Consider the following 24,857-nt stretch of genomic DNA (forward strand, 5'->3'; position numbering starts at 1 on the left):
AAGGTCAGATGTAATAGGCGCACGGTTATCCACGCAGCCACTAATAGCTGGATATCCAATTAGGCGATTAGACCACTTGTGTATTGAACTTTCAGTCGTGTCAATACGTTTTGGTGGGTCAGCTGGTAAAGCCAACGAAGTGCAACCCCGAATATGGTCTATTAGTTTCGGTGATGGCTGCCGGCTTACCGACAACGGATACGTTGTAATATGAGACAGAGGTTTGGGCGACCTATGAAAAAAACAGCTGCTTAAAACGTAGTAGGCTGCTCTAGGTGGCATATACATATAGCTATCTAGTATCTACTGATCCTGTTACGTCAACACCGTACCTTCTTGTATACGGAAATAAGGCAAGAAAAGAATCCTTCAAAATTCTAAACAGCTTTACAAAACTTGTTACAGTAATCATTGAAAATTAGATTAGGTATACATTATGTTTATAATCTTTTAAAAAATTATTGAAAATGCAATCCGTGAGATACCTACTTGTTTTTTTAAATAAATTCATAACAATATTTTGGATAATAAAGCAAAATAGTTAATTTGCTTTACTAAATTGAATAATCTTTATTCAATTTTTTAACTCATAGGTAGGTTTTTAAAAATTTACAGTTAGTAAACTCAAACTCAAATCATTTATTCGATTTGGATATCATTGTGCACTTTTTGATTACTTATAATTTGCGGAATTTGTAAGATTATGAGATAATGATAAGATAAACGAATGCCATCAACGCTTTTGAGGATCGCTCAACTAATTAGGAAATAAAATCCGCTAATTAATTTTGAAATTGTAAACACGACTTCGTTTATTTAGGCGCAGTTTAATTAATCCCGTCGAAATGTAATATAACGTAACTCGTCGTGTATACATCGTTATTTTTTAGAGATTTTGAGTTACAATCATATTTCTTAGTAAACAAAAAATTTTTGTTTACTAAGAATATGATCGTATCTTAAATACTAAATTCATTTGCGTTAAGATTTTAGCCAGTGGATGAAGATTGTAAGTCAGCAGTCACTGAAGATACTAAAAAGGTATATTTGGTTACATAACACTTAGGTACCTATGAGTGCCATCAATAATAGAATTACGTAACGGAAATTGAAATGTAAGATATCCTTACGCTTTACTTCCAGGCATTATATCTCAGACTTACAATATTTTTGTAAATTTTATGTTTATATATGGCGGAAAGTAATTGTAACTTACAAACATTCTAAACTAATAATACCTAATAATAACATATAAACTACACAAAGTTGTAGACTTTCTCTTGTTCTTCCTATCAATACTAGTAGGTATAAGTAAAATTGTAGGCAATCAATGTTTAGGGATAGGTTATTTAAAGTTCGAGGTGATGGCAATGTTTCGTGAGACATCACTGTCACGCGTATCTTTCTTTTATCTCAGTCGTGTGGACAAAATGCACCTTAAATGATTAAAACATTTATATTATATAGTGTCTTGTACAGTATCATGTTGATTAAAAATGCGGATTACGAAAACGGCACACACATCTGAAAGAACATGATGGGCGGTTTTAGCTTTGAGGCCAACGAGCCAATTGCGATAATTGCATCAACGACACCTCTTGTGCCCTGCGCGATGCCACAAAATCAGCTCTATTGCATCTCCGCGCAACAACGTAAATTAACCCATAATAACGACCCATAAGGAGTGATATTCCATGCTCTTAAATGGAATTTAAACTTCCTCGTGAATTCTTTTGCAGTTCTCTAGTACAGAGCAAGTAGGGTGTGCGTGAGTCTGTTAAACAGGTTTCGCTTATGAGACCATTTCTGGTTTACGATATCATTGAAGACCGGATTAGGAGACGATAGCATTCTAGATAGGAAGCTCTGCAAAACCGAGCCGTTAAATTAGTTATAGGTAGTTGGTTAATCTACTGGTGATACCTACCTACCTATTGTAACTTTCCAGCAGATCACACATAGGGTCATAATCGTACTATCAATATCAATATCATCAATATCATCAATCATCATCAATCAATCAATCAATCAATCAATCAATACTTATAATAAAACTGTAACAGGTCAAATTCTGTACATTGAAGATATTTTGAAAATTTTTTTTCGAGGGCACTCTATAATCGATACTGAACCCAAAACTGTATTTTTTTTCATTTTTGTCTGTCTGTCTGTCTGTCTGTCTGTCTGTCTGTCTGTATCACGGCCGCGCATCACGCTGAAACTACTGAATGGATTCCAATGAAACTTGGTACGATTTGAGGTCATACTATGAGGAAGAATATAGGATACTTTTTATCCCGAAATTCAGCATGGTTCCCGTAGGAGAGGGGACGAAAGTTAAAATGTATACTGAGTTGTAATTCATTAACGCGTAGTCCGATTTCATTCATTATTTTTTTGTTAGAAAGGGGATATTTTAAAGTTTGTGCCGTAAATATTTCAAGGTCATCGGTTTTTAACCGACTGTCAAAAAGGAGGTGGTTCTTTTTTCTACATCGATAAAACTGTAACAGGTCAAATTCTGTACATTGAAGATAATATTTTGAAATTTTTATTTTCCAGGGCACTCTATAATCGATACTGAACCCAAAACTGTAATTTTTTTTTCATTTTTGTCTGTCTGTCTGTCTGTCTGTCTGTCTGTCTGTCTGTCTGTCTGTCTGTCTGTCTGTCTGTATCACGGCCGCGCATCACGCTGAAACTACTGAATGGATTCCAATGAAACTTGGTACGATTTGAGGTCATACTATGAGGAAGAATATAGGATACTTTTTATCCCGAAATTCAGCATGGTTCCCGTAGGAGAGGGGACGAAAGTTAAAATGTATACTGAGTTGTAATTCATTAACGCGTAGTCCGATTTCATTCATTATTTTTTTGTTAGAAAGGGGATATTTTAAAGATTGTTCCGTAAATATTTCAAGGTCATCGGTTTTTAACCGACTGTCAAAAAGGAGGTGGTTAATCCTGATGCTGCAGGGTTACTGCCCGCCTGAGTTATCAAGTTTCAGGAAGTGTTCATAGTGAATTCATATTGTAGGTACCAAGCAACGACTTTATTCTCAGACTTCAAGTCCCAACTCCTCAACCCTGATGATGTAGGGTACAGCACTCCTAAACTATAATGTTTCAGTAACTGCGGATGATGCAAAATTAATTTAGGTACCAAGCATAGGCTACATCATTGAACTTCGGATCCTAACTCCTCAATCCTGATGCTGCAAAGTACTAAAGTCCTAAATCGTGGGGATTTTAGAATTTCTGATAGTGAATTGATATTTTAGTTATCAAGCAACGGCTTCACGATGACACTCCCAGTCCGAAATACTCCACCCGAGCGAAGCCGGGGCGGATCAGCTAGTACAAAAATATGAATGAAATGAACCTATCGACTATGAACTAATAACATAGGTATCCTATCTCAAATTGACGATTTAACTTTATGCTATGTAGGTATGTGTCGGCAGCGCCGGCAGCCTTTGCCTTCATATTATGCTATTTCATATACCTACTCCGCAGTGCCGCAATTCACGACAGATCGAGATGGCAAATCGGGGTATAAGGTGGAGGGACGCCCCGCATACCCGCACAAAGCCCGCGCACGCCCGCGCCGGGTTCGCGTGGGGGTTGTGCGGGTAGTCCCACCCCGATTGCCATTTCGACCTGTCGCGTACCTACCTACTATAGTTTGGCACCATGGAACAAAAAATTGATAACGAGGCTTTGCCTCCAGTGGCAGACGAATACTTAGCTACAATCACTATTTGGCTGAAAGAAATATGTTTTTCTTTCATCCTATGAAGTTGTTAAAACTTTTGCATCCTACTGAGGTAGGTAGGTACTTTACCTATAATCTAGGCGTATAAAACTACTCATATCATACTCTATTTAAGTACTTCCAATATTTCATACAATTGAAGTCTAAATACTGTCAAAATATAAAATAACCAATCATTACAAAAGAAATAAATATTATCGATTCAAATAAATCGATTGAGTCGATATAAAATTAGGCGAAAGAAATTAATGCCTTGAAAAAATAACTCGCAAGAGTAGTGGGTAATATGTTTCAATGTTATTTCAAGCCAGAGCAACTATTACGCTAATAGCCTAGAGCCCCGCATGAGACTTAAAAATATAGTATTCCTTTTAAATAAAATTGAAGTAAGCAGTAAGTGCAGGTAATTATTTGACATTCGTTCATGTGAATTGGTCTTTATGTTTAGACGTGGAAGAGCTACTGTGCAATGATCAATGTATGTTTTTTTCCTCTTATCTCCGTTTCTGGCTGACATTATCGTCATTTGTTGAAATGTGTTTAAAATAATTGCTCGATCGCAGTGCGCCCATGACTATGGTGTTTGCGAAAATTGCACGCGATGCCATGTCAGTGTTCTGCGTAAATGCTCACATATTTGTTGTAATGCAGTGTTTTGACCTCGGATGTTAAAATTGCTTAAAAATTGTACAGTAAGCTTTTGCGGTTGTGTTCTCGAAACATTGAAAAGGCTTTGTCTTTTTTAATCTGAGAGACAGTAAGCAATTTAGGAGGTTTTGAGGAAGCTGTTTAACTTGAGTTGTGTATGGTCATTACATCATGGTAGACTAGACGTGTCAGGTTGTTGTCGAGTATAAGCTATTATTATCAAGAGATAAAGTGACTGAGTGACTGACATATGAAACTACTAGCTGATGCCCGCGACTTCGTCCGCGTGGATTTACGTTTTTCAAAATCCCGCGGGAGCTCTTTGATTTCCGGTGTACGGGAGCGGTGTGCAGGCTCGACCGTACCAAAGGGAAGATCTCCCACCGAGCGGTTGGTTGTGCTCGGTAGCGCCAGCTGGGCCGACGGTTATGTCTTGAAACTTCTATATATAGTCCAGATTGCAGAAAACTCCGTTAGTGCGATTACCATCGGCGGTACATTTGTTCCGGACTACGTCATCGATTGAACAGCGCCATCTAGTTTCTATTGTGGTAACCGCCACATCACTCTCCTCCGAGATGAACATCGACAATAGCCTGAGCATGATCCCCACTGTGAATCACGCCGTGGATCACGCCAAGGCTGCCGCGTCGATGCTGTACCAGATCCTTACCTCAAGCCTCTCACTGAAGACCAAGCTCCGGATCTATGGAGCCTATGTCCGCTCACGTCTGACGTACGCGGCTCCTGCCTGGTATGCTCTCTGTTCAGAATACCAGAAGAGCCGCTTACAAGTCCAGCAGAACAAGTGCCTACGCATGATCGTAGGAGCGCCGAGGTACGTGAGGAATGATGTCATTCATCGCGACCTCAAGACGCCCACCGTGGAGGAGTACGTCCGTACACTTGCGCGGCGCATGTTTGCGCGCGCGGATTACGGACCTTACACACACCTTCACGGCATCGCTCCGCTGACTATTCGACCACCGACGGGGCGTCCTCTGCCTCGGGAACTCCTACGACCGCCACCACTAGCGTGGCACGCAGGAGATCCTAGCGATGATGATGACGACACTAGACCCACCGGATATGACACTATCTCCGCGCGCGATGGCCAGCCTATCGTCTGCAGCGCGGAGATCTCCACCGGACCAGACACCACCCCCGTGCGCGACGGCGAATCTATCGCCCGCAGCGCGGGGAACGCAACCAGCCACGAGGCCCCAAGCCAAGATGGCGGGCCCTAGCCAGTGAAATTCTGGCTAGAAGACCAACACCGGGGTAACATGAATACCCCGCGCCCTACCCGGGTAAGGAGGCTACGCCTCGAGGCCCGTACCCCCGCTTGGCCTTCGGCCAACCGGAGAAGACCCTGTCGTCGTCGTCGAGATGAACGCGTAGTGTAAAGCAGTGAAGAGAGGTGGCGTTGTAGCGTGAAGGCGTGTGAAGGGCAATGGCTGCTAACCATCCAGAGAAGCGGTGGACCAGGACGCCTGTAGCTGGTGATGGAGTGCAGAGCCATTGTGCCCCGAAGCTGTGCTACATCCGTCTTACAGGCCTCGATGTGATTGCTGTTGCTGTAGACTTGGAGTTGGAGGAGACGTCGGGCTTGCGGTGTGTGATCCAAAGGTGTTGCGGTGTATGCGATCACCCTTGATCACGTTGAGTGCGCAGTGCGGAGTGCGGCGGTGTGCGGTTGATCTTCGATGACGTCGGCTGTTGTAGTGTGCGACCATTCTTGATTTCGTCGGTTGTTGAGGTGTGCGACCGTTCTTGATCACGTCGGAGTCACCAATGTACGGGAGCGGTGTGCAGGCTCGACCGTACCAAAGGGAAGATCTCCCACCGAGCGGTTGGTTGTGCTCGGTAGCGCCAGCTGGGCCGACGGTTATGTCTTGAAACTTCTATATATAGTCCAGATTGCAGAAAACTCCGTTAGTGTGATTACTATCGGCGGTACATTTGTTCGGGACTACGTCATCGATTGAACAGCGCCATCTAGTTTCTATTGTGGTAACCGCCACATCCGGTATAAAAAGTAGCCTATGTGTTAATCCAGGGTATAATCTATCTTCATTCCAAATTTCAGCCAAATCCGTCCAGTTGTTTTTGCGTGAAGGAGTAACAAACATACACACACACATACAAACTTTCGCTTTTATAATATTAGTCAGGATAATAATATTAGTCAGGATATAAACCGCTCTGGGTCTATAAATTTAAGATTTCGCATCTTGATTTTATTTATGGTATAGACCTAAATTTTCAGATATTTTGCCTGAGTGAAGCCGTGGTGGATGTATAATATCACAAAAGTCTACACAGCACCTGTTTAAGCCGTTTATTACGTGCTGCAACCCTCAAGTCAAATGAAATGAAATTTCTGAAAAGACAGTTCTGTCTTAAAGTGAGCGCAAACCCTTTAATTATTCAGGATGGATCAGTATGGTATTAATAACTCTCACTCTTTAGTCTTTATTTTATATGAGCTTCCAATTCCAACCTTACTCTAATTTACTTACCTACTTGAACATATTTGAAAATTTTATCAAAGGATTTCTAAAGGTTTGGAACTTGGAAGCCCGCTAGACCCAATTTCCGGAGCGGACCGCCTTATCCGTCCCACCCTCAATCTGCCACCCTAGTCCGCCACTGATTTTTGTCTTCTGACTTCTGGTAACGCAGAACCATACTCAGGTTTACTAAGCACCTTTAAATTTTCGACGTGCTCTCAAGGCATAAGGCTTTGTCCGTTTCAGTGCGCGGATTGGCGTCTGAGGCAAGATGTAGTTATGATTGATTCTATTGGATCGGACGATGGTTTCGGTGTATCAAAGCGTGTTGACCGGACCGGACCACCTGCTGACGAAGGAGCCGCTATCGAATAACGAGCGACATCAAAATTTAATAGAAGTGACTGCAAACTATTATTAAATAGTTAAAAATATATTCGTTTTTATTATACTATAACTAGCTAATGCCCGCGACTTCGTCCGCGTGGACTACACAAATTTTGAACCCCTAGTTTACCCCCTTAGAGGTTGAATTTTGAAAAATCATTTCTCAGCCAATGTCTACGTCATAATAGCTATCTGATTTCCAAATTTCAGCCCGATCCGTCCAGACTCCAGTAGTTTGAGCTGTGCGTTGATAGATCAGTCAGTCAATCAGTCAGTCAGCTTTTCGTTTTATATATTTAGGAGAGTATATTATTATGCTACTTCATACTACTTTATATTTAGCTTTAAGAAACGTCATATGCTTATCTGAGTACCTATGTAGTTTCACTAACTATGTACCTACCTACTTCAATACTAGGTATATACGTTGTTATTGAAGTTTTAGTCCTCAGGCGGCACGTTTGGTAGTATTGGTTATTTATTTTTACTCATACATAATATAATAGTTAATAATTGTTTGTACTTATGTAAGGTTAAACAAAACTCAAAACTCTTAGAACTCTCACAATTTGGCATAAGGAACATGACATTGCCTAAGAAATGTCTAAGCGCAAAACATTATCAACTCTATGGAGCATTCAAGGAACACAACGAATAGAATTTTAATCAAATTTGTAACAAAATGATCGCGCACAATGGCCCACGTTTTTATAAAACGCGTGCCCAGTGCCCGGCGTGCTTATGAAATTTACTAAATTGATTAAATTTCATAACTGAACAGCGGCATACTTTCAATGCACTTCATTCTTATGGTTCCGTGACCGATAAAATCTTATTTTTCATTTTTATTTCAGATAACAATTTCGTTCGGTAATTTAATTGTGTGATTGTGTTTATTTATCTGTTCTCTGATTATATTTGTTTTGAACATCCTACAAAAATAAGCTAATTGCCATGAGTCTTTAAAAAAATCTTCATTATTTAAAAATACCTACCTAGTACCTACCCTTGCCATAGATAGTCCTGCGTAGAATTAATAAGCAATCGATTAAAAAAATTAAGTAGAATTATCCGGTATTTTAAGATTAGCTAAAATACATAATACACTATCAACTTTCATATTGTAAACAATCCTTATAATTTACGCATGGCGGCGCGGTGCAAGAGTTTTAGGGTCAATATTGATTTGAGAGATGGGGTGCACCGTGCAAGTTACATAAGTGGTTAGTGATCTCTACCATTATGTCGTGGTATATTGGCGTGGCTTGAACCGTTTTATGTACGATCGATATGCTTAAAATATACTTAAATCAGATAAACTTATTTTCTTACAAGTGTTGGTTTTTCGACTAGCTCTCTTTTGAGTGGAAGCCTGCCATTGGAACACTACTTGTAGCGCCTCTACTATCGCCTCAGAGGCGATTTAATGGAGATCATTTTCTGTGTCACGAATAGAATGAAGAGATAATAATATACAGTTACCTTTGCATAATACTTCGACATTAAAATGATTAATGCTCGGGTAATTTATAGCTCTGTTATTCAAGAAAGAAACTACCAAAACAATAATCCTCAACCTTTTATCGAGCACATAATAGGATCTGTCATAAACACCGCTTTCACCTCTTGATGTGTTCACGTTAATTGTCGATAGTCTTCGGGAGCGGTTATCAAAACAGAGCGATTCATCGCGACCGTCTAAATTTTAATAAGGTGCCACTACCGCCTTTGTTGGCGATGACGGCGCGGTTTTGAACAATGGCTTACGCAACTTATCGATATCGGCTTACGAGGCGTTACGGCCGGGTCTAGCTACTGACCAAATTTTGATTAATTGCATTCTTAAACCACAAAATGTAGGGGCTCCTGCCTTTATTATTTACTGGCGCCGATTAATTAGCGAAGCCAATGACGAGAAGTTTTATGAGAGGCTGTTAAAAAGCTTTTTTTTACCTTTTAGTGTTGTGGGCGTTTTGATCAATTGTTGTTAGATATAGCTGTCCCTATATATGGTATCCATAGACTAGAGGGACAGCTAACTTCCTACAGTACCTAGGTATATACATATTATGGTTTTATCTTCCACAATTTTCCTATACCTATCTGGGTGTATTTAAAATGTCTAGGATTACTTTGCTTAGGCCTACAGTCTGATTTTATTGTTAAACTAGCTTATGCCCGCGACTTTGTCCTTTCTTAGCGGATGTCCACGTCATAATAACTATCTGCATGCCAAATTTTAGCCCGATCCGTCCAGTAGTTTAAACTGTGCGTTGATAGATCAGTCAGTTAGTCAGTCAGGCAGCTTTTCTTTTTATATATTTGGACTAGTTAGGTATTGCTAATTAAACTAATTTTCATTTTAATATGCTATATTTTTAGTAAATATTTTTAAGACGAAAATATCTAAATAAAAACAATATCAAAACAAACTAAGTATCTATTATAGGTATATTCTCAATGTCGATTAAGAAACGAAAAGCTTTTTGTATCACAAGTTTTTTTGGACATTTACTAACAAGGTCTCGTCCCGTTGTACCTACGGTGGATATAAATCAAATCGATATCCACATAGGTTCCAATAAATCGATACATTTATTGATTTGTTACAGCACTAAATTGGTTCCCAGCAGTGTGTCAAAACACAATGTTGTCTGTCGTAAGAGTCACGGCTATGGTTTTATTTTTTCTCGAAACGTACCAAATCTTTTTTAATTTAACTGACTTTTAACTGGTAAAATAATACATTTTATTTGCAGGAAAATTGCTCTTTATAATTTTTTCATGTATAATATATTTATAAATTATCACGTACTAATACAACCATGTTTTTATGAATTATTTATATTTTTACTAAATTCTATCCTTTTAAAAGTTTAGTTAGTAAAGTAATTGTAATTTATCACATAATGCAGTTTATTTGTTATTACGTTGTCATCTATACTATATTGTTAAAATACTTATACCTACTGTAATATTATAAAAGAGAAATATTCGTTTATTTGTTTGTAATCGATAAACTTTGAAACTACTGAAATTCTTTCATTGTTAGGAAGCTATTTTATTCAGAAGTTACATAAGCTAGGTACATATTCGCATGGTTGGTAGGGCACATCAGTTAGTCTTTAATATTTTTTGAACATTCTACTAAGTAAGTAGATATAAATTTAATGTCTTTAATGAAACTTATGCCTAAACATCCCTAAATTTCTACTTCACATACATCGCTACTTCAATTTACTTTTTATCCTTATTATTATTATATTTTAAAGTTTTGCTTACAATAATAAAAAAGTTTAGTTTTTATCGTATCTACATGAACTTTTGTCTACTGTTACTGCCACCGCTACGGCAGAAGTTTCTACTATTAAACTACTACGGACGTCTACGATTAAACTAGTAGCTGTTGTTATGTTAAACCAATGATAGTGCGCAATAGAGATGGCTCATGTCACAGGTGGCATGTGAAAGATTACGTGAAAAGCCTTTTCCTGTGTACATCACTTGCTATTTTACGTGAAAATTCACGAAGCAAAATCTTAGCAAGTTTGAAAATTATGACATATTTGTATCCCGCTTGCACGGTCGTCGACCCGAGCTAAGAGTGCGCGAGCGAGAACCCTCGCATCGTTGCGTGTTAGAAAGCATCTAGTTAAATTAAAGCAGCAAACAATCGTTTGGTAAGTTCTACGGAAAGTAAAATTTGCTTTCCGTGAAATACCACCTGTGAAATATCAGCGCTATTGATTATTAACGATTGTATTATTATTTAGTGCAAAAATCAAAAAGTCACTTTGCGTGCAAAAATCAGAAAATCACTTTCCGTGCAAAATAGCCTGTGAAATCACTGTGAAGAAAAATAAAAATTTCACCAAATGAAATTGACTTCAAAGTAGCCATTCCCATCTCTGGTGCGCAAGGAGCCCGTGGGGGTGTTGAGATGGCCATCAATAATATTGGCATATTTGTTAATTTCGCTATTGATCGCTAATTGAAATGGGTGACTAGAGAAGCCGTGCGTGGGCGTTTAACGCAAGTCGCCAGGCTGCAGGCGGCCCCCCGCCGGCGCGGACACCTTTTTACTCGCTCTACGCCACGGGTGCCGCTTGATTGCCTCCGATCTCATCGTTTTATGTTCCCCATAAAGCCAACAATAATTCATTTAGAAGACGTGATGCCACTCACTCGTTAACTGGCTCCACTTGTTCGGAGCGGACGTGATTTCGGATCGTTTGCGAGCACACATCGCGTACAATTCCGATACGTAGCTAAACGAAAGTTTACAATTAGTGTCGTTTACCCCCGCTCGAGAAAGGGACTGTCCGTGACTTCCCTCGAACGAGCCCGTAATGACTTACCTTTAATTCTTTAATTATGAAGCATCTCTTAAAATCATGCTATCTATAGTCATGATAACCTTCATGTGCAATTTAATGGTCTTTGGAAGACATAAACATAATGAATACTCCGAGCACTTTTTGTATGTCTTAAATAATGTACGGGCAATAAAAATAACTTATTAACTCGGTTTCGTGGAACCTATCTGATATTATTAGCTTTCCAAGCTAATCAGTTATAAGGTAACGCTCGGCTCGATTTCCACTTCTTCGGTAATGGGACTAATCAAATTTATCGAAGAGCCGGTTCGAGTAAAACAAATAAATTCATTCCGAACCATTAGGCACGAGATCCGATTGTTAATGTCTCAATTTAGAAGCGGACGTAAATCTTCAAAGGCGTGACAATTACTGTTACTTTCCGGCAATACAAACAAAAAGGTTTTCCGTCAATTATCGATAAATTAACCCGATTAAACACTCTATAGCAGACGGCGCCGGATTGTCTTATCTTCAGACATGCCACGCTTTTAGGCAGGTACCGACCTAACAACACTTGGAAGTAAAAACATTAAGATTTTAAGCCAATTTGCTTTTTATTAAGTTTTTATGAATTATTCTGAAAACTGCTACATATTGCTTAGGCGTAGGTAACTGAGTGAATAAGCAAATAATATTTTTTAACAGTAGTCGGACCAGAGTCGCTAAGTACCTAGATACGAAGCGTAGCCAGCTCCTATTATTTAAACCGCCTAAACCTTTTAATAGAAGCGGACCCCATTGTGACTAATCATGATTAAACGACTTTAGACAAATTGCATGACCGTGACTAGGCATTTAGGGCCCGGCTTCGATCCCAAATCATTAAAAGAACAATTATAGATATCGCATTCCCACCTGCAACCTGTTGACGGATAATGATCTCTTTCAAAACAAATAGTTAACCAGTGGTCTTTGTCATTACATGATCAACGTTTAAAAAAGAACAGGACATGATATACGAGTTGAATAATCATTAATTGTAATTCATCTGTTGCGACGGAAGTGAGCCTGTCACTCACTCAGCTTACGCAATTTTAACATTGATCATCCAATGATAATAACAGTTAAGAGCATATTTAACGAAGCTGATTAAAATTCCCAATTACCTACCACATTCACATTGTGAAACGGTGGATTCAATTTTAACCAAAATGGCTTTTTCCCAAAAAGAAATACCTACCGTGACCAAATTAAAAACCTTAATGATTCTATGAAGTATAATTAAAAAAATTTGAAAAGCGTATTTAATTGTGTTGTTAAAGTTTATTAACTTAATTTTATTCAAGTTGGCGTTGAATGAGAAACTAGATGAATATATCTATCTATGAGTAGGTATATTAGGTATTACATATAAAAATTCTTGATTTCACTGAATGTCTGACTGACTGACCGAATCAAATCACAGCCTACGCCACTGAAGTTATAAACTTGAAATTTTGACAGCAGGGCTATTTTATGACATAACTAGCTAATGCCCGCGACGTCGTCCGCGTGGAATTAGGTTCTTGAAAATCCCGTGGGAACTCTTTGATTTTCCGGGATAAAAAGTAGCCTATGTCACTCTCCAGGTATTTATAGTAGGTACGTGTTTCAAATCTTAGGATTTTACTTCCCTTCACGGATTTTCAAAAAAGCCACTCGAGCGAAGCTGGGTCGAAATTTGACTTAGCTCAGACTTAAGACACTATATTAAATCAGTCTCGTGTCTCAATTTACGCTCTATAGATCTCAGCCTAAGACTACAGGATCCCACAAAACGTTACAACATTTTTAACGGTTTATTTTCTTTTTTTATAATCGATGGAAGATCTCGTCAGTAAACGATCACTCCTCATCGGTAGGAGCGTTTCACAGCCATATTGGGGTATTGGCTATGCGTTCGATTCAGAAAGCCTTCTAAGGAGGCATCTTAACGCGCCGATTACGAGACAAACAAATTGTGTTGAGGGCGCCTTTTTGTGGTTTCGACGTGCTAACAATAAGCGGAGGCGCGCAACTGATCATTACTATTATACTGTATAAGGCTTTGTGTTTTGAGTAAATTATAACAGGTCGTTGCATTGTATTTGACGCGGGAGTATCGCGCCGACGTGCGCGGGAGTTTCAATGGTGCTTCATTATTAAGCGTGACCATAATATTAAAGTCCCTGTAACAATCTTCAGCAATAGAAACATATACTTAGTAAGTATTTCATTATATTGAAGATAAATAAAAAAAATAGCTTTAATAATCTTAGCTTATATTCGTGCTACTCGAAAATTATGTTAACAACCGTAGATCGAAAAAAAAACCTGCAATTTTTTTATGAAATGAATTCAACACTAGCAATGTGATTACAACTGATATTTTTTTAAATTTTAAATTATTAGCTACAATAGGTACATAAGTACCAATCCTAAATCTTCTCTATAATATAAAAATGAATCACTAAATGTGTTGCTCATCGCAAATCTCGAGAACCGCTGAACCGAGTTCGCTTATTCTTTTTTTATAATATTCCTTGAAGAACGAGGAAGGTTGTTACGGAGAGAAAAATTTAAAAAATTTGAATCGACTGTTTGGCGGAACGAAGTTCGCCAGGGCAGCTAGTAGATATATAAAACACAAAAAATGTTTCTACCTATTTTGAAACCATTCAACCGATGTGCCTCAATAAGAGCCATAGAGCGCCAGCACATTATTGAAGAGAATGAGGATTGAGGGGTCTTCCACCTTGGTACCCCAACGTCTATCGGTTTTTCGAACTAAATATGTAGCCAGCCCAAGTAAAGGCCAGAGCCTTTGCCACTAATTCAGCTTCACAAGTTCACAACAGTTCGGGCTACGTCGGTCACTCAGATTTTGGGAATTGAAATTCAACATTTTGCGAATTCAACATTTTGCAAATCTGAAATTCAACATTTTAGGAATTCAGCATTTTGGGCCTGAAGGTGGTTTTCCTACGGATCTTCTTATTTCCGATTTGATCACGTAGAGAAACTTCAAGCATAGTTCTCTCCATTTCTTTATTACTACCTATCCTTTTATCATAATGAGTGAAGCCGTGAGCACGAGCAAGTCGAAAAAAAATGTAATGATCAACAAAGATAATATCTACCTACTGTTATAAACTGATTTGAATAGCTCATCATTTGATTGAGATTTGGTATTGTATCGACTCCATACAGGGCGGTATATTTTTACACGTGGATACGTAATCGTTCATAACAATTATTCGACGTGGATAAGTCTTTGACTGTACTAACTGGTACACTTTGAACGTTCATTAAGCAATTATATAGAATTGTTATTCCGGGATATAATTGTAAGTAGAAATGACAAGCTGGTATAATTGGCAAGCAAAATGGCTCTATTTAACTTAAATACAATCAAATTAGGTACCCACCTACTTAGGTTGAATGTCGCGACAGTTCGTGAACTATAAATGCTGATTTATGTACTTGAAACATTTATGAATACCTTGTTAGGTATACACAGTATGAAGTAATTATATAGCATAAGTAATAAGATAGATATCAGTTTAAAATGTGCGCATGAAAGCTTCAAATTTCATTAAAAAATCTTTATTGTAGACATAAATGTTTTTAAATGGATTTATTTATTTAGTTTCTGTAAGACAACTTGTGCCATTTATATTAATTCCTTTTCAAACAATTACAATACCTTTAAATATTCCTTGCATATTTCAAATTCATTATCTTTATTCAAACGGACTTTTACAAGCTTTTCTAAATCTACACTATATACTATAAATGCGAAAGTGTGTCTGTCTGTCTGCTAGCTTTTCACAGTCCATCCATTTTAATCTTGCTTGCCAGAGAAGGTCATTAGCCATAGATTTTTTAAATATTTACCTACCTAAATCCTCTATGTTCTTCTCATCTACAACAAACTCCCTTGCAAACAAACTTACCTTCCACCTACTATGCTCAAGTTCATCGTGTATGGAGTTTTGCAGCCGTGGTTTGCAGCAGGGATGGTTCTGCTATACTAGCTTGATGCATTGAATTCCGTGGACCGTCGTGCTAGAAGACTCGTTGATTACGAAGCGCTGGTCAATTCTAAACGTCAAAAATTGGAACATGGGTGCAAAGTTGCCTGTCTACAGATTGTGTGCCCAAGTACTACTGTTTCCTCCTTCATCTTTTTATATCGTACCGCAAGGCATTGTCAGATTTTGACACGTACCTACGAACCGATTTGCCTCCTCTTTTTTAATTCAAATCACTAGGACATGAATATCCTTCCGGCATCAGTGTTTGCCTCTTTACCTAATATGGGTACCTTCGAGTCAGGAGTGAAAAGGCATTTTCTAGGCAAGCGCGCTGCATCTTACGCTGCATTATAACTTGTCTGCAGGTTTGATTGCAGCCAAGCCCCACTCTATAAATAAAGTAAAAACTCATACTACTGGTCGAAAGACAGCAATTGCTCTAGGTATGTTTGTAGGTTGGTAGGCATTTAAGGGTAATCTTGACGAGTTATAAGTCGTAGTGGCATGGTCAAGCAGATCAACTGCTCAGTAGCTCAACAACGAAATCTACGACAATTACTACTGGACAGGGTATGATTAAATTATGCCACTTACCCGGAGTGTTTCCTGAATGTTACATGGGATGGCTCCGCCAAGGCTGCGCCGGCACGCGATCTCAGGCACGCATTACAATATATAGATACATATAATAGTAGTGTAAGAGGCAGCTGTACTCGGAGAGGAGTTCCCTTTGTTACTAGAGCACGGTAATGCAAAGTGGTCTGAGCCTAAATGGTGGTGCTACTTTTACCGTGACATAAATAGGCTGAACATAAATGGAATGGTCTCACTTTAATAGGTACCTACGGAGAAGAAGATGAAGTTTTCTTTGTCTTTCTCAATTTTGGAATAATTTCTGATGACTAAAATCCAATAAGTAATAGTACCTACGCGACAGGTTGAAATGGCAATCGGGGAGGGAACAACCACACAGCCCCTGCGCTAGCCCGGTGCGTTCGAGCGCGGTATTATGTCCGTCTGTCCTTAAGGCCCCGGGATGTAAGCTAACTCTGTATCTACCAAATTTAGGCTGAGATCTACAGAGCGCACTTCGACTTTACTCAGACTTAAGATTGAGTTAAAACGAGACAGATTTATGTGAGAGATATAGCTCTGTCTTGTTTTAACTCTGTCTTAAGTTTAAGCAAAGTCAGTGCGCTCTATAATAGATCTCACCCTTAGTCTAAATCGGTTTAACAGACCGTAAAAGCTTAGTAGACAGACAGACACATTTTCGCATTTGTAATGTTAAGAATGGATGGATGTTTTAATGTATGGAAATCGCTGTGACTGTCTCTGGTACTACAAAATATATTATAATGGCCACCGATTTAAACGCGACCAATGACGCATCGGTTTTAACGCGCTGCTTGGTCGCTAATTTCCTGTACCTAGATATATTATAATTATTCGAACGTTGCTCAAGAAATAGCGCAGAAAACTATAATCATACATGCAACTGTTCGTGACTACATCGCCATTGATATAACGAAATAATAACTTGGCTTTTAACTTAGGCATTTTAGGAAAGATTCGTTCTTGATGATCTTCTTCAATCTACGGAGTACGGATCCTAATTTCATAGGGGTACAGTACGCGGCCGAAAGTAATGTACATCGACCTTTTGAAGGAGATAGCAGATTTGTAGAGCGTTGTCCCTGTCGTACAGACCGGCAAAACGTCATATGGGTATTAGTGACAGAGACAACGCTCTACAAAGCCGAAATGTCATTTTAAAGGCCGATGTAACCTACATTACTTTCGGCCTCGTACTTTACCTTTTTATTATTGCAAGATAGGCTTGCGCTTGACGACAATCATGCTTAGATAGTAAAAAGCAATGATGAGTTCTAGGTTGCCGTAGCTTGTAGCTTGCCTAAAAGATGCCTATTCATTTTCCTTCCTTTGATGATATTTAGGTTATAAGTACGTGGTAGGAAGCACGGAAGTCTGAAGCGCAGACTTTAGCGGTTTGTATTGTTTCATGGGAGTGCAGCTGCACTTAACTTATACCATAATGATCAACCCAACGCCGGCTCACTACAGAGCACGGGTCTCCTCTCAGAGTGAGAAGGGTTTTGGCCATAGTCTACACGCTAGCCAAGTGCGGATTGGCAGTCTTCACATACCTTTGAGAACATGGAGATGTAGGTTTCCTCACGATGTTTTCCTTCACCCTTAAAGAAATACATACAATTACAAACGCACATAAAAATTAGAGGTGCATGCCCGGGATCGAACACCAACCTCCAATTAAGAGGCAGACGTCCTAATTACTAGGCTGTAACAGCTTTACTTGCAGAACTTCACTTTAGTGAAAATTAAACTTATGACTATTATTTCTTTGTCTGCAGGCGTCTGTACAAATGCGACCGCCCCAAGTGTATCGTCGATAAACAGGATACTCAGGAACAGAGCAGCTGAGCGAGCTGCTGCAGAGTTTGCTCGAGCGGCTGGCTATGGTCTCTATGCTGCACCGCCCCCGTACGGTGGATTCCCATGGGGTGGTGGCGGCGTCTGGCCGCCGGGAAGCTTGTCCCTACCGCCAGGTGTTGCAGCACCGTCTGTAGGAGTGCCGCACCCTGATGCTGTGAAACAAGGCTTTCTGTCATCATCAGGACGAGGGTTTATTGGTTAGTGAACTATTTTCATTCATTAGCAATTATTTCATACTAGCTTATGTTCGCAAATTCGTCCGCGTGGCCTTTACAAATTCCAAATTCAAAGTTCTCTTTCACCTCCTTTGAATTTTCAAAAATCCTTTCTTCTTGTTTATTATGACGTAAATAGCTATCTGATGGCTATCTGCATGCCAAATGTCAGCTCGATCCATTCAGCAGTTTGGACTGTGCAGTGTGCGTTGATAGATCAGTCAGTCAGTCAGATTTTCCTTTTATATATATTTAGATTCATCGTCATCATCAACCTATTGTCCGCTCACTACTGAGCCTGGGTCTTCTCCCAGAATGAGAAGGGTTTGGCCATAGCCTACCACGCTGGCCAAGTGCGGATTGGCAGACTTAACACACCTTTTAGAATATGGAGAACTCTCATGTAGGTTTCTTCACGATGTTTTCCTTCACCATTAAAGCAAGAGATACCTATTTAATTTCTTAAACCGCTCACCGCTTTTTAGAAATAGATAATTTTATGCAATTATTTAGAAACTTATAGTTTTTGAATTGTGCCTAATCGTATTTCATTATTGCTCATAGATGTGGATGGCGATGATTCAGGCTCATTAGACGGCGAACAACCCAAATTTAGAAGAAACCGTACAACGTTTAGTCCAGATCAACTAGAAGAACTAGAAAAGGAATTTGAAAAATCTCATTACCCTTGCGTATCAACGCGAGAACGGCTAGCTTCTAAGACTTCCCTATCTGAGGCTCGTGTCCAGGTAAATGTTTGCACAATTTACAAAAGTCAAATCTCATATAATATTTATTACTCAAACGTATTGATATAAATATACTTTTATCTTTTTCACATAATCCAATTAATTCAACACCTCATACGCAGGCGTCAACATTGTAATATCTTTAGTCAAATCAGAGCTTTTATTTCATGCTCATTTGCATAAATGAATATTTGTTAACACGGTGAGAACGGAATACTAATCAGGTTTATTTACCGTTACTGACAGGTTTGGTTTTCCAACAGACGAGCCAAGTGGAGGCGCCACCAGCGCATGAACCTCCTCAAGCGCGGTGGCGGCTCCCCCTCGCACCGCCTGCCCCGCTCCCCCTCCCGCTCCCGTTCGCGTTCTTTGTCCCCCGCGCGCGTCCCCTACCATACCCCCCAGATGGGCGGCGAGAATAGTGCGTTCAAGGCTCTCGCGCACCAGGACGCCAACGCGCTGAAAGCTCAGGCTCAGTTCGAGAGCACCGCGCTGAAGGCGCTGTCGCAGCAGCAGTTCGACGGCGGCGCGTTCAAGCCGCACCCCGCCTTGGAGAACAGCGCGTTCAAAGCGCTCGTCCCGAACTCCGCCGCCGCCGCGCTACTGGCCGCACAATCGATACAATTAGCTCGCGGGTACGAATCTCATTCCGATTCCGACGAGGAAATAAACGTCCACGAGAGTGAAGACGAAGCCGAGAAACAGATTAACAAGACCCGATCTAAATCTCCGAGCCCCGATCGGCATAGAATGGCGTCTAATGACTTGCCGCTACAATTAACTAAACATGACCGTTGATTAGGATTACCTACTGTTAATTTATTTCATTTGTTATAAGAAAATAATGATTCCTATTGAATATCGATGTTCCGAATAAATAAATCATGTAAATTATAATCCTAGATATAATTCACTCGTCCGCTTGTAAATTAATGTAAATAAATATAAGTATTAAGGTTGTCAATACATGTAAAAGAGGGCTATAAATTTAAGTATGCACAAATAAAATATTCAATAATAATTTATCCACTACTTGAAAATGAATTATGAGAACCAGGATTCTAATTGTAATTAATATTTTGTACATTTTTAACTCAGAGGAAGGAATACACTTAGGAATGCAATAATTAGGAAACAATACAGTTTCGGCGGAATGTAAAACCTAGTTCAGTTCAGATACACGTCATTTTGTCGCTACAATAGTGTCACAAGCTTATCGAACAAAAATAGAGAGTAAATGGTATTGCAAATAGGTACACCATAATTACATCACAATGAATACGTTTTACATATTGTTCATAAGAGCATACGTCTCTAAAACTACAAATAAATGAAATTAACTTATTTTTGATAATAAAAGATTACTTAATTCAATAATAATCTACTCCTTCACAAAGTTATTTTTTGTATTCATGATAGGTACCTACTATATCACTTAATCATCATGTACGTTTTCTTATAAGTCTTGTGGCGGTATTTTACCGGAAAAGTGATGTAGATATGCAATGAAATTTTTTTTGTGTAATAATATAACAATTTACCAAAGTGTCATAAAAGATCCATGGTCTCTTATTCTTCATAGTTCCTATTATGGATCGTATTTATAATCGTGACTACACACAGTGACACACATTAAGACTTAAAAGATTTACTTATTTTTTATTCTTCTTTCAGAATAGAGTTTTTTTAGACAATTTATAAAATGGAATATGAAAGGAGAAACTGACTGACATTAACGTAGACCTCAAACCACTGGATCTGGAAACTTGCTGCTATATTTTTTAGGGTTCCGTACCTCAAAAGGAAAAAAGGAACCTGTCTGTCTGTCCGTCTGTCAACAAAACCTATACTTAGGGTACTTCCCGTTGACCTATAGAATCACGAAATTTGTTAGGTAGGTTCCTTCTTCTAGGTCTTATAGCACAAGTACCTTATAATTCGATTAACGTGAATTTGTGGTTTCATCACAAAAAAAATTAAAATGTGTTCATTAAAAAAAAAACAATTTACTAAATCACTTAAAGATGGCGCTGTTGTCATTAACACAAAAAAAAAGATATACTTACGTTTTTACAAAAATCCATTCCAATTTCCTTTATGAGGTATTGATATAGAAGTACGGAAAATTAGTAATACTCAACGAATTATGAAATGATTTTAAAATTTCTATAAAGTCACTGACATCTAGAATAGATCATATTTTATCAGATTATTATCAGAATTTTGCTGTTAGTAAATGTAATATAATTTTGTAAAAAGGGCACCCATGTATTATATAATCGTGTTATTTGTACATATTGTTAAGCTTTCTTAAGCACTGTGGACTATTTATTAATAGACAGAAGACATGTTATTATTACTGTGGAAAAGTAGGCAATTTACCTACATACGTACCTACCTATGAAAATATTGAAATAAAGTTTATTGAAAATATCTTTTATTTCCATTTATTATTATTATTTATCAATATCTTATGGTCGAGACTTAGGTTTAATTTCCTGAGATAAAAAGTATCCTATCCACTCCCAGAGTGCCCGCTATCTTTGTGGCAAACGCGAAGATAGGTTCAGATCTAATTTTTCATCAAGGGTTCAGCCGTTGATGCTTGAAAAGGTAAGAAACTGACAGATAGACATATTATTATATTACTAGCTTATACAATATTTGTAGGTAGATAGATAAATAATTAGACCCATTCTACTATAAAATGTCGATAATGAAAACAAGTGCAAAGTCTGAAACAAACAGAACGCGGGATAGCATCTGCATATAATAGAGATGATGACTATCTACTAGTCAATTCAGCGACTTTTTATCAAACGTCAAAATACTCGCTTAGTAAGGAAGCGTGTATGACATACATAGATTGGACTTTATTAGTTAAATCGATAATTTAAAATGTTTGCAAACTAACTGCGGACGTAGATTTTACGAATTTTGGAAGATCCTCTAATTTAATCATTCCTAAGAAATAATTTATTCTTGACAAAGGCATCATCCCCATTATAGCACGACGTATCATTGAACGCGCCTGTTGTGTGTACGAATACAAGCACTGTATGAAGATGGTATAATGTATTTCACATGATAGTGCTGCGACAAGTTGCCGTCGCGTCGCGTTGTCATCGTGTCGCGTTCCCGTCGCACGGGTAGATGAAAATGGGCAGTAGGTAAGTATGCGTGGAGTAGGTATGACAATATGCTGCAGTTTTAAAATAATGAAATAACGGTGATAATAACCGAAACCACATGAGTAAAGATCCCTATTTAAGTACTCATGTGATGAATCGATGCGATGATTGAAAGCAAATGCTTGCATAAGTCTACTGCAGATCCTTTTACCGAGATGTCTTGCTTCGTTAGCGATGTTATTTCATCACTAACCATATTATATTATAAACTGGAAACTGTGTTAGGTTTATTCTTCAACCACGCCACAACGGATCAACGGATCAACCTGATATTTGCATGGATAAGTATAGTAATTATAGACCTGGATATAGGCTACTATTTATTCCGAAAAATTAGAGTTCCCATGGGCTTTTTAAAACCTAAATACACGCGGAATAAGTCTTGGGTATTATCTAGAGTCCTTACAAAATGACTTTTCACGCGCCATTTTAACTCTAGGTATGGGTTAGCTGTCATGTCAGAAGTACGATTCACCTTTAAAATAAGGATTAAAATCGTACTTTTGACATGACAAATTGACAGATAAAGTTAAAATGGCGCATGAGAAGTCATTATTTACACATAATATTTGAAATATTATGTCGTACGCTGTCGTAACCAAGCCGCATAAATAAATAAAACAATAACAGCAAAAAGTCAGTGAATATGATACCACAATGTGATAGAATACGCCTGACTTGATAATAATAATCTTGAATTTGATATCAAAGCTAAATTGCACTCACAAATAAAGCATTTGAATTGATTTGATTGATGTTTCAATGTGTGTGCGTTCTATTTAGCAAATCAGTAGGTATATTTTATTACGTTTCGTTGTAATAAAATATACGCATCTATTCATGTGCCGAAACTTTGACTGGCTTAGCTTTTTGAAAGCTCGCTCTCAGATGTTAAATTCAGAATTAAATGCATTTTAGCAAACGATTTTGATCAATAAATATCTAATTATTTATTTATTGATCTATAAGTATCTAGTTAATATTGATAAAGCCAGGGTTTATAACTGGTAGGGGTGCCTGTCGACTGAAGCGGAGTGGAGCGGAGATGTGATGAGCAGACCAATCAGATTGTCTGTAAATAACGTCATCATTTTATTCCGTGATCTGACAAAACTCTAATTGATCAATTATACAAATCTCCGCTCCGCTCCGCTTCAGTGGACAGGCACCCTTAAGCTGTACTGAAACAAAATTAGCGTAGACTACAATACCGTTGATTTGGAATATAGGTAAGATAATATGTCGTCATCATCATCATCATGATAAACCCATCACCGTCCCACTACTGAGTACGGGTCTGGTAGAATGGGAAGCAGTGGACTATTTTTTTTTTGTTTGAAAAGAATATTAGCCATGTTAAATGACTAATATTCCCCTTTTCTCTCCAACTAAGCGTCAGGCTAGGTGCTAGGAGTAGGTACGACAATAGTGCAACGGGCGGGGTTTGAACCGTCGACCTTTCGGTTTTCAGTCCACTCCTTTACCCGCTGACTATTTGCTTTAATCATCCCCATTCTAAAGGAAATAAGGATTAGGATGCAGTGAAAGCAACTGAATCATCACTTTTCTAAGATCCCGTTATTGAGAAAGGTAGTTAACATACGAAATCTGAAAAAAAAAACATTTCAGAGGGAAAAACAGGTGGCCATATCCTGTAATTACACCCTACACGTACTTACTCGTACATCCTGACAATAGCCTTATAACTCTTAACTATAACAATCGAATCATGCAAGACAATTATCCTTTTTTCCGGCAATCATTAAAAGCACCGATTCGATCTTCCCGGATATCGACAATCGAGACAATATCGACAAAAAAGCGATTGAGGAATATCTTATTGGCAGTTGCATGTAATTGGTATCAATGGATTATTTTTAACTTTAGACATAGGTAGGTTTAGGAAGAAGGCGGACTGGAATTCAGAAGGAGCAAAGTCAAAGTCAAATGATTTATTCAAAATAGGTAATTATATATTATAGCTAATAGGTCGCTTGTTTGGGATGCAACTTGTGTAGACACTTTAGCTGCATCCCACATTCAGGCGACCTCCTCTATGGCGGGTGCAGCGGCCATCAGCGCCGAACAGGCCAAAAGGCGCAAATATGAAAACCTTGATGGGAGCTTCGTATTCGTGCCTTTTGGTGTGGAGACCTTGGGGCCGTGGGGCCCGGGGGCTCTAGCTCTTTTTGAAGAAATTGCGAAAAGAGTTATCGAGTCATCCGGGGACCCGAGAGCTGGCAGCTACCTTGGCCAAAGAATTAGTTTGGCCATCCAAAGGGGTAATGCTGCCAGCATCTTGGGTACAATGCCTCGCTGCGGTGGTCTCGATGAGGTTTAAGATTTAATTTAATTTATTTTAGTTTTAATTTAATGTTGTTTTTTTTAGATTTAAGTTTATTAATAGTTTATTTGTAATTAAAAATTGGTCATGAACTATTAAATTCAGTCTAAAATAGGTAATAAATAACTCTTTTTGATGGTCAGATGTTTGATTTCTAAGATATAGTGGTGATAATTATTACGC

General features: G+C 38.5%; 1 protein-coding gene across 2 annotated transcripts in view; it reads left to right on the forward strand.

Annotated features, from left to right (window-relative positions):
- The window catches only part of LOC117983032 (paired box protein Pax-6-like), a 60,246-nt gene extending 38,689 nt beyond the window's left edge, over positions 1–21,557 (forward strand). For both annotated transcript variants that reach the window (XM_034969484.2, XM_069499048.1), the window contains exons 4-6: positions 18,094–18,372; positions 18,955–19,139; positions 19,386–21,557. In XM_034969484.2, the coding sequence (XP_034825375.1) occupies positions 18,094–18,372; positions 18,955–19,139; positions 19,386–19,937 (1,016 nt within the window). In that variant the 3' untranslated portion in view covers positions 19,938–21,557. The remainder of the gene's footprint in view (positions 1–18,093; positions 18,373–18,954; positions 19,140–19,385) is intronic.
- The last annotated feature ends 3,300 nt before the right edge of the window (positions 21,558–24,857 follow it).

Source organism: Maniola hyperantus, chromosome 6 (assembly GCF_902806685.2).
Source record: "Maniola hyperantus chromosome 6, iAphHyp1.2, whole genome shotgun sequence".
Lineage (NCBI taxonomy): Eukaryota > Metazoa > Arthropoda > Insecta > Lepidoptera > Nymphalidae > Maniola > Maniola hyperantus.